Raw genomic sequence first — 11,216 nt, 5'->3', positions numbered from 1 at the left:
TCCCGCACTTGACTCCGGCCAGTCCCAAATGGGCTTCAGTCTCGTTGTAGCCTTCCAGGCACCTGACTCGTCAAAGTCCAGCCCTGAGCATGGCTGCTGGGCCGGTGCCGGTTCCCAGTCCTTCCCCTGCAACTGAAGACCCGGGGAAGATGGCCACCAGCTGCTCCCGTGACCCACACGTTGGCAAGCCCAGATATGGGGTGGGGAAAGAAGAAATAATACTGTCATTTTGCTTGTTTTTTTGCTCTAACACTTGTAATTTTACTCTGCTCTCCGCTGCATGCGGGGATAGTTTCTCACTTCATCTGCACCGTGTTGCATGCCCCAAGCTCTGATCATCTCCGAGGAAGCACCTGGACACCTGGAATTTCACTCTCCTCAAAGGCAGCTCGTCATCAAAGTGCACCGCCATTCGACCGTCCACGAAAATCAAATCGATAAGCACTTTGAAGCTTGATCCTGTGACAGGATGAAACTTGGAGCCTCACATTCTTGGAATCTCAAGATTTTGAAGATTTGTTCTCAAAGAATTCGCAGGGACAAGAAGTCAACGTTGTCTATGAATCAGCATCAAGAGGCAGCTAAGAGCGCAGACTCAGGAACCAGACAGACCTGTGGCCACACGGCCCAAGGCATCCGACCAGCAGCTGCGGGTCTGCGGTCAAGGCTCAGACATTCTCTAGGTCTTGGGTTCCTCGTCTCTAATCAGGGAAACTATCTGTCTCACAAGTTGCTGGGGACTTAATGCCTTAATGCATGCAAGGGGTTCTACCCAATAAATGCTCAATGAATAGCCAAAAAAATGCTACTACTTCTTTTTGTAAGTTGTAACTGTTTTTTTGTTTTTAACTTTATGAGTTTCTTCTGGAAAGTTGTTGGTAAATTTGGATTGTGTATCTAAGTCTTTCTTTTTCCCTTAAGCAGCATAAACGTAATAGTTAATTTCTCATTTTTGTCTCTTACCACAAGCTCAGGAGGATACCTGAGGTAACTAATATTACCTTACAGATGGGCCATTAATGACAGCAAAAAACAAAGCAGGAAACAGACCAGGAGCTGCAGGGTCCTCGTACGACTTTCCCCAAGTTCCAAACCCCGCCTCCCCTGGGGTGGTTACTTTCATGTGCTGTAAGGTCAGGCCCAACTCATTTGTCGTCACCCATCATCCTGCATGGAACCCGCATATGCGTGTGTAAACCTTCTCTCGTCTGCACTGAAAACACCGGGGAATGTGGGATGGATAGAAGCTTCGGATATAATGACGCCGTCCTACTAACTCTGGAAAAGCTTGTTGTATAGAATTGAGGGAGTGCCCCCATTGTCATGTTTTTTTTTTTTTTTTAAAAAAAGGTATTTCATGTTTTCCTTGCTGGTTTTAGATCCCAGCAAAACCTCGGTTTGCGAGCACAATTCTTCCCAGAAACACGCATGTCATCCAAAGCACTTGTATGATCAAAGCGAATTTCAAGAACCATTGGCTCAGTTGTGACTGCGTGACACTCGGCATCATGGATGACTTGCATTGCAAGACACTGCTCGTTGATCAAGTTACAATTTATTAGAAACGTCTGCTCGTCTTGCAGAACACTTACAGAACCCGTTACTCGTGGTCCAAGGTTCCACTGTATATGTACGAACAGGTACTTGAAGAAACATACTTAGCTCTTCCACTCTTCCTAGAATGGATCCAAATGCATCCTCAGTGAAGGAAACCAGAGCGTAGTCTGGCTTCACTTCTACAAGGAATACTCGTGAATTAACTGAAGCAGAAGAAATCGTGGTCAAGCGAAGGAAGAAGGGAGTACAAATCCAAGTGAGGAAACAGAGCGGACGCTGTCTGTCAAGTTGGGTGGACATTTCTCAGCACTGACTTTCCTTGGACCTGGATCCCATGTTCAACCTTACACTGGCTGCTGCTTAGCGCAGTTCTGAGCTCTGCTTGGTCTGCTTTTCCTACAGATTGGAAACGTGCTGCTTCACGGGAAACGAAGCCATCGGGACGAGAGGAACAGCCAGTGGAGGGCAGCCTCTCCATACTTACCACTGCAGGCGGGCATCTGGCAAGATCTTACGAGAGGGGGCCCCGGGAGGTCTCCGCACATCGTCCCGCTGACGGGAACGCGCCGGCCCTTGGCTGTCAGCCTCTGACACACCTGCTTTCTTCGCTGGGTCCCGATCCCACAGCTGACAGAACACTGCAAGGAGAAGCATGCGCTGGTCACATGGCCAAGTCTCCACGGGGACAATGAGAGGGGTCTCATGTGGGGCTGCGCCAGTCGGTAAGCCTCTTCCTGGGCGCGAACACCTGTTAGTTTTTATTTCTCTGTGATTTCTTTAATTCAGGCACACGGGACACACGGGGTTACATTAGTTTCGGGTGTAGAACACAGTGATGGGACAAGTTCATAGGGCGCCGGGTGCTCAGCATGGCGAGTGCCGTCCCCGGCCGTCACCACACGGTGGTGTCACGGCATACTGACTCTTCCCTACGCCCTACTTCTCATCCTATACGTTTTTATTTTGACTTATCTTTTATAATATGGGCAGCTCCCTCCTTGTCTTCCTTCCTCTCGAGACAGAAATTAATTTCCAGCAATCCACGGTCCTGGGGATTTTGGGCGTGGTGATTGATATCTGATTTACGTTTCAGCTATTTGTTTATAAAGTAGGATAGCATACCCACAGCCAAGACTTCAAGAAACAGGAAAGCACCAAAGGAGAGTTGTTGTTTTTTAAACCACTCAAACTGCTTTACGTAAAGTAGCGTTAATATCCGATCATCCGTGTGTGCGCGTAACATTGGTATTTGATAGTCATTGTGTGTACATGCAATTTAATTTAAAAATTTAATGCAGCTTCGTTAGGCATATTAGAGAAAAGGGAACTAAAGAAGAATTAAAAGAGATGTTAAAGTGCGCCAGGATATACTTAGGTAAACAGGAAAAATTTGAAAAAAAAAGCACCAAGAAACATCACGAAGGAGAATGGTGAAGGTAGACAAAATGGCCCAATGCTCCACCAAGGACAGAGGGCACACATGAGGGGCGCTTACTGGATTTCGATCAAGGAACGGATTTCCGCAACGGCCCGGGGATCACAGAAACCCGTCATTGGGAAGAGTGCCCGGTGCGGGAGCCAATGCTCCCTTCTTACAACCTGAAACGCAGTGTAAGAATCGAAGGCTTCTTTTGGCCTAAAACAGAGCTCAGACCCACAAACGAGCCAACGGGCGAACAAAACGCCAGCGTGCCGTGGGCAGAGCCAGTGTCGGGGAGGAGGGCTGCCCCGCCGTGGGCCGAGGGGCCCGGCTCGCGGGGACGGCGGCCATTTGGCACCAGAGTCTCTACCCACACAGAGCATGTCTGCGATGAGAGGAAACCTCAACTAACGGGGGAGAAGCCGAACCCCGGAGGAAACCCAATGCGTGTGCCTGACTGGACGCGAGTCTGGACGTTGGCTTTTGGTTTCACAGGCGGCGGCGGCTCTGCCTCCGGGGCAGGAGCGCACCCCCCACCCTCCCTCGCTCCCGGAGGGAAGCTTTCTAGACGCAGCCTTGCCTGCGAGTGGGAGCCCGTCTTCGCTCTGCGTGGGCTGATCCCCTGGGCTGACCCCCGCTTGCCCTTGGCCTGCCCAGGGGGCGCCTAGGAGGCTGACCGGCCTCAGGCCCCCGGCTCACGTGGGTAAGCCTCGCTCTGTCCCCTCTTCTCCCGGCAGCAGGCTCCGAAGGAAGGACTCGCTTGTCCTCATCGGCAGGCTTGAGCTTTCCTAAAGGTCATCGCGTCAACGACACGCTGCATCTCCCCCTGACTTTGCAAAGAATATTTGCCTTTTCAGAGCGTGCTGGGCCCCAGGACCCCTCATCGGTCTCGTGGCCGCCGGCCGCAAGGACACCGTAAGCCAGACAGGAGGACCGTATGTGTGCTCAGGCTGGGGCTCCCCGGTGAAATGCCATAAAAATTCGGGTCATCGTGAGTTAAAGCTGGGAAATGCTATGATTTCTGGGGACGGAAGATTTCGCAGAAGGGGGACGCCGGGGCCTGGACCCAGGACGTGAGAGCAAGGCCAAGAGCGACCACGCAGCAGGCAAGCACGACCGGACACAGTAACAGTGTGACTTGAGTGACACAGGGCCAGCAACGGCAAACACACCGTTCACAGACAGAACGACCGGGGGAGGGGCGCGCCCGCAGCCTCCAGCCCAAAAGGCCACCGAGAAGAGTTTGTTCTTGAGGACGACACGGGGAAGCAGAGGAAAGAGGGGGCAGAATGGTCTATTCTAGAGCATGGGAGGGGCTCTAGGTCCCTGGCTGCGCCCAAAACAAGGTCCCCGGTCTCTCCACCTCTGCTCCCTTCCTGCCCGTCCCCTCCGGTTAGGTCAGCACCTGCTCAGAGCGACCATTCCCCAGAGCCACTCCTACCTGGGACACGGACCCAAGGGCTGAGCAAGCCTCTCAAGGATGAGGGGCCAGCAGGGAACGGCTTCTCACACTCCGATGTGCTCCCCGAGACCTGGACGTCTTGTCAAAACACAGACTCGGGTCCTTAGGTCTGGGCTGGGGGCTCGGGACTCCTCGCTTCTCACGGGCTCCCCGCTGGTTGGTTGAGATGCCCAAGCGGTTGGACCCAGAGCACACGCCGTGGAGCGAGGAGACAGAGCACCACACAGCTGAGAGCCCCCTCCACAGAGCCCGGCCCCTCTCCCCCTGCAGCTCTGTCCCTAACCTCACGGAGACGGTCACCGGGCCCACCTCTAAGGGGAGCAGCAGGACTCCACTCCTGGGACTCAGCGGGGTGACTGCAAACAACGGTGCCTGCCCACCAGCCGACCCAGACGCCCTCTGTCCGACACCTCTGCCCACTCCCCCCACCTGACCCTGTCTCAGAGGAGTACTTCCCGCTGTCCCTTGCAGACAGAGGAGGGGAAACAAAGCAAACCAGCTTTTCCGGATGAAGATCCCCACAGAAGATTTCTACCTGTCCTTCCCACCGCCAGCCTGGGAAAGATGCCTCCCGTGTCTGTCCGGACCCCGACTGTGGGAGGAGACGATTCTCCTGTCCCTCATGTCACTGACCCAGCAGCTCGTGGGGGACAGTCTTGGCCCCCGGCTCCGGTTCTGGCTCCTCGGGGGTTGGACAGAGTGAGCGGCGCACGGTGGCTGGATCCTGGGGTTCCTACTGCAGACCCTGCAGGGATGGGCTTGTTTCCTGAGCATTTGCTGAGGGTTTAGGGAAACACTTATCAACGCCTGTCAGTGGCCCAGATGAGGTCAATTAAGATCGTTTTTGAATGCTGGCACTTAATTGAGTTAGACAGTGAAAACAAGAAACATGCGAAGCCACAGAACAAGCAGGAAGGACGTTCTATGAACCCGCCCACGCCAGAATGCGCCCTTTCCCTCGGGAGGAAGAGCAGGGTCCACTCTGCCAGTGACCTGATACCTCAGGTTAGGCTCCCAGCAACCACTGCCTTTAAATAAAGGAAAACAGGGCGCTGACAGCTGAGTGTACTCACCCAGGACACCCAGTCTCTAGGCAGCAGAGCTGGGAAGCTGGGTGCGTCGGGAGTGAGACCCCTTGCTCTTGCGCGAAAGCCGTGTGTGTATGCCCCGTGTTCGGACCTTGGATCACACACCCTTGGACTTGAATCCCAGCCCGACCCTTGGGAAAGTCACTTAATCCGAATGTTTTCTCATCGTCAGAGATGGAGGCGGCCTCGGCTTCCTGGGCCGTTGGGGGACAGAGGAGAGTAGCAGGCTTTGTGCCCAGCACTGAATTTAGGACTCGGGGAAGCTCAGCCAGGTTGGCAACTGCCCTTTCTTATTTGTCGAGATGGATTCTGATGTCAGATGGCCTCTCTACCCCCATTAGAGGCCCCAGGATGCACGCCCCAACCACAGGCAGCACAATCTTGCGGAGGAAATATTTAGAGGGTGAAACCAAAGAAAAGGGGCAAAGAGCAAGGGACCGTCATTGGGGGTGGCCCTTACCTTGGACCAGTCTCCCACCGTCAAATGTGGAGGGCAGTCTACTCGGGCGCAGGACTTGTGAGAAGACGCCTTGGGTCCTTGGCACAACTCATCCGAGAGACTCAAGAAGCTGCCATCGGTCAAGAGCTGCCGGCAGGTGACCCTTCGGTTCTGAGTGCCTCCGCCGCAGGTCCGGGAACACTGAGAGGAAGGAAGGAGGGGTGTCACGGCTGGAACGGCCACAGGGGTGGTGGACCACGGGGTGCCCGGCCTGCCGTACCTGTTGCCATTCTTCAATATGCCAGCTAGGAGGGCAATCAAACTGATTGCAGGCTTGTAGAGCATGGGGCTTGTCGTCCCTGCATTCCTCGGCGGGGACCGGGGACTCCCCCGGGGACAGGCAGTGCACCTCTCGGGTCTGGATCCCAACACCGCAGGTCGCTGAGCAGGGCCCCCAGGAGCCTGTGTGCCACCTGCACCGAAACACAAGGGAGGGCGAGCTGACGTGGCCCGGGAGACTACGTGCTTGTGCAACAGTCCGAGCATTAAGGACTTCAAGCTCTGCTCTGGACGCCCCGGTGTGGCGCTCCGCGCGCAGACCCAGGGGCCGCGCCATCCCCGCCGACAGGTGCGGCGGAAACACACATGTAATGTGCAAAGGCAGAAATGCCGGGAAAGTGTTTAAAGGTTTTTACCCATTTGGGAAAGCCCAGAGGACAAAGGAAGCAGATTTCTCCCTGGTCTGACAGGCCACCATACATCAATAATAAAATCTTGGTTTTGTTTTGAATAGAGCCCCAAGGCAAGCATGATTTATATGGGTGTCAAAAGACATTTTAAATGCTTAAAAGCACACTTCGGGAAATTTTCAGGGCACCTGGATTCGTTATTTGGAATATCCCTAAGAAAATTCTTCTCTGTTAGGATTGGATTTACAACATGTATGCATAACGGGATTCCTTTCCAATAAGATCTTGGAAAAATCAGGTTTTCTCATGAACCATCTGTAAAAATGAAAAACCAAGGCAGCCGCTTTTGATACATATTTCCAAACTGCATTCAAGGAAGATTCTCCTGAATCTCACCTCACACTCCCACTAGAAGCACCAGAGTGCGTGGCTTCCCTCACCCCCACAGACACCGGCCGCGGTCTGCCCATTGGATGGTGACCGATTGTACATTATCTTCATTTGGGGATAGTCACCTGGCAGTGAACACAAATTTTTAACTAGTAGATATATATCATGAGGAAACAATTTTAAAATGCGTAAAATGGACATAAAAGGACATCTTCTCCTACGTGGTTTGTAATAGCCCCCCAAAAAATTAAATTACATTTTTATAAAATGGAAGGAGACAATCTAAATGTTTAAGAATGAAGGACAAACTAAGTAGCTATATTCATACAGTGCAATGCTCGCAGCCATGTAAAAACAAAGTAAAGTTATTAACATAGAAATAAATTCATGATAAATTTTTTTTAGAAATCAGGTAAAAAAATACCTTATAATCATATTGTTTTATGCATTTATAAATGCATGCAGAAAAAAAGGCCTGGATAATTATACATCAAAATGTTAACAGTGACAAGGTCTAAGGGATAGGATTTTTATTTTCTTTTTCTTGCCAGTATTTCCCCCTGATTTTTCTTAAAATAAGCATTCATTGCTAGAAAAAATAAGTTCTTTGAAAATAAAATAGTGTTTATCTAAGGGTGACTTTCAGTTTTTCTGATTTCTAATTTTCTATAATAAACATGTTTTACTTGTGCAAATAAGAGGAAAAATAAACAATGAAAAATATTTGAGATAAATGCAATGGGACAAAAAGATGAAAACTTTCATTTATGAAGGCAGAGTTCACAATGAAGATATAAAAATCATAAAAGTACGAAGACTGAATAAAAAGTATATATATATATATATATATATATATATATATATATATATAATGCTGTTATATATAAGAAAAATAGGATAAGGAATAAAAATTTTTTAAAGCTATAAAATACTTCTCCAAGCCCCTCGTATATTGAGAAGGCAAACTTTAAATAATATAGAAAATTTAGTGACACATTTAAAAACCTTGATGACATAGATACGTTTTTGGGAAATTACAAAAGTTTTATTCAAGGTAAGAACTAGATTCTGCTAATTTTGTGGTTGAGTTCCTAGAAATTTTCAAGAAACTGAAGAATTCCCATGTTATTTTAAAAGTTCCAAAGTAAAAAAAAAAAATCAAAATATTTTCATGTATCACGAAGCTAGGAAAAATTTGAACACAAAATCTGACAAATATACATAAAGAAAAAAATTTTAGATGTAATGATGTATTCTAAATCCTAAATAGAAGTGTAAATCCCAAGTAAAACAGAAGTGAATCAAAGGACTAAAATACTAGCAATACATACTATGGATTGAATGGTTGTATCCCTCTCCAAATCTTTATTTGAAGTTCTCAACTCTAATGTGATGGTAGGTGGAGACTGGGATTTGGACGTAATTAGGGTTGGATGAGGTCATGACGGTGGGGCCCTCATGATGGGATTAGTGGCCTTATCAGAAGAGAAATCAGAACTCCCTCTCTCTCTCTCTCTCTCTCTCTCTCTCTCTCTCTCTCCAATAGGAAGACACAGAAAGGAGTCAGGAATAGAGCTCTCATCAGAACTCTGCCCTTGCTAGCCCCTTGATCTTGACTTTCCAGCCTCCAGAACTGTGAGAAAAAAAATTTTTTGTTGCTTACTCTACCCAATCGATGACGTTTTGTCATCATACCTTGAGCTGATTAAAATGGTATGTTTAGGCCACAGTGGAATTATACTAGACAATCCCCAAATATTTAGAAGTTATGCAGCAATCATCTAAATCACTCATGGATTAAAGAAGAAATCATAATGGAAATTAGAGAGCATTTTTTAAATGCATCCTACTAAAAATACAAAGTGCCAGAATCTGTGGAACGCAGCCAAAGCCATGATTAGAAGAAAATCAATAGCCTTGAATGAATATATTAAAAAGGAAAGCTTAACATCATAATCTAAGTATCCATTTCAAGAAGTTAAAACAAGAAGAGTAAATTAAACCAAAGGAAAAAAAGTAGAAGAGAGGTACAAAATACATGAGAACAGATATGAATGGACCAGGAAACAAAAGTTACCCCTTCAAAAGACTAGTAAAATTGATAAACTCTTGGTGATTTATGAAGAACAAAAAAGATAAACCATAAATTTCCGAATTTAAGAGGAGATCTCAAAGGCATTAAAAATAAAGAGTGGAGGGCGACCTGGGTGGCTCAGTCAGCTCAGTGCCTGTGTGACTTCAGCTCAGATGATGAGCTCGTGATACCTTTATCATATCAGGCTCTGCATGGACAGTGCAGTGCAGGCTCTGGGTCCTCTCCCAGTCTCTCTCTCTCTCTCAAAAATAAACATTAAATAAATAAAAATAAAGAGTATAAGTGTATAATGAAAAAACACTATATGTCAATAAATTTAAAAATTTACATAGACTGAAAATACTCCTAAAATATTTGTTTGTTATCAAAACTAACACATAAATGGAGAGAAATCTGAAGAGTGCTATAGCTATTAAATTAAATTTGTAATTTAAAATACTTAAAAAATAAACTCAAGTGTCAGCTTCCTTGGTGAAATTCTACTAAACATTTAATGTATAAGTAATTCCAACCTTGTGTAAGTTCTCCAGAAAAGAGAAAAAGAGGGAAAACTTCCAACTCATTTAGGTCAATGTCATTCATAAACACAGATGGAAAAATCCTAAACAAAATATTACCAGTGAAGTGATGTAATAAAAAAATATATCATGTCAAGACCAAGTTGGATTATTCCTGGAAGGCAAAGTTGCTTCAGCCTTGGAAAATCAGTCAGTGTTTCTGATATTAACAAAACATAGGAGAGAAATCCTGTGATCATTTCAACAGAGGCAGAAAAACAGTTGATAATTGCAATCAATATTCATGATTGAGAACTGTCTTAATCTGAACAAGCACACCCAGAAAGGCAAGTGGTGGTGATGGGGGGGTCGGAGGAGAGCAAGGTATCTGCATTCCTCTCTGTCTCAAAAAAAAATAGTGCCGCTGTGAACATTGGGGCACATGGGCCCCTATGCATCAGCACTCCTGTATCCCCTGGGTAGATCCCCAGCAGGGCTATTGCTGGGCCATAGAGGAGTTCTACTGATAGTTTTTTGAGGAGCCTCCACACATAGCAGCACTTTCAACAATAGCCAAATCATGGAAAGAGCCTAAATGTCCATCACCTGATGAATGGATCAAGAAGATGTGGTATATATACACAATGGAGTACCACGTGGCAATGAGGAAGAATGACATATGGCCATTTGTAGGAAAGTGGATGGACCTCGAGGGTGTCGTGCTAAGTGAAATAAGTCAGGCAGAGAAGGACAGATACCATGTTTGCATTCATAGGTCTAACAGGAGAGACCTGGCAGGGGACCATGGGGAGAGGAAGGGGGAAAGAGAGCGGGGGAGAGTGAGGGACACAGATCAAGGGAGACTACTGAATACTGAAAAGGAACCATGGACTGAAGGGGGAGGGGGAGGGAGGTGTGGGGTGATGGTCATGGTCGGGGGGCACGTGTGGGGAGAAGCACTGGGTGTTATATGGAAACCAATCTGACAGCAAACTATTAAAAAAAAACAAAAAAACAAAAGAAAACAAAAAAATAAAATGGCAGTAACTGTTAATGAAAGACATAAGGGTAAAGCTAATTTCCCACACAAAATAAACATCTCAGTAAACCAGAAATCAAGTGGAAACACAGTGCTAAAGTGGACTAAAGTTATCCAGGCTTATTGGATGCCAGGATTGGGAAGCTGCCACTGCTGGGAGCTCAGTTTCTACGGGGAAAGTAAACAACCGGCACCACAGTGAGGGCGGTGATGGAAACAGAGTGGGCAGGACTCCCTGACCCATAACTGAAGGCTAGCAAAGAGCAGCCTCTGTGTGTGCGGTTGAAACTGATAGGCTGCCTGGGACCACTGAAAAGGATGGAGACAGCGCAGCACCTGGTTCCTGAGCCACACTATCACATAGTCTGGGGGCAGTTCTGCAAAGTTTCACCTAGGATGGAGCCCAAAGGGAGCATTATGAGACCTAGTTCTGATCTGAGGACCTGGGGGAGAGGTATTTACTCAGGTAAGCCAAAAACTCCAGAGAGGAACACATAACCCGCATTCACTATGAGCTTGCAAACTAAAAGGTCCAAGGAG

General features: G+C 47.5%; 1 protein-coding gene across 1 annotated transcript in view; it reads right to left on the bottom strand.

Moving 5' to 3' along the window:
- Positions 1 to 1,539: 1,539 nt before the first annotated feature.
- The window catches only part of LOC115301342 (ADAMTS-like protein 3), a 22,246-nt gene continuing 12,569 nt past the window's right edge, over positions 1,540 to 11,216 (bottom strand). The window contains exons 2-5 of the mRNA XM_029951143.1: positions 6,247 to 6,439; positions 5,988 to 6,167; positions 2,042 to 2,195; positions 1,540 to 1,953 (exon numbers count right to left, since the gene is read on the bottom strand). Of these exons, the coding sequence (XP_029807003.1) occupies positions 1,841 to 1,953; positions 2,042 to 2,195; positions 5,988 to 6,167; positions 6,247 to 6,439 (640 nt within the window). The 3' untranslated portion in view covers positions 1,540 to 1,840. The remainder of the gene's footprint in view (positions 1,954 to 2,041; positions 2,196 to 5,987; positions 6,168 to 6,246; positions 6,440 to 11,216) is intronic.

The sequence above is a fragment of the Suricata suricatta genome, chromosome 9 (assembly GCF_006229205.1).
Source record: "Suricata suricatta isolate VVHF042 chromosome 9, meerkat_22Aug2017_6uvM2_HiC, whole genome shotgun sequence".
Lineage (NCBI taxonomy): Eukaryota > Metazoa > Chordata > Mammalia > Carnivora > Herpestidae > Suricata > Suricata suricatta.
This window is presented reverse-complemented; position numbering and strand designations above follow the sequence as displayed.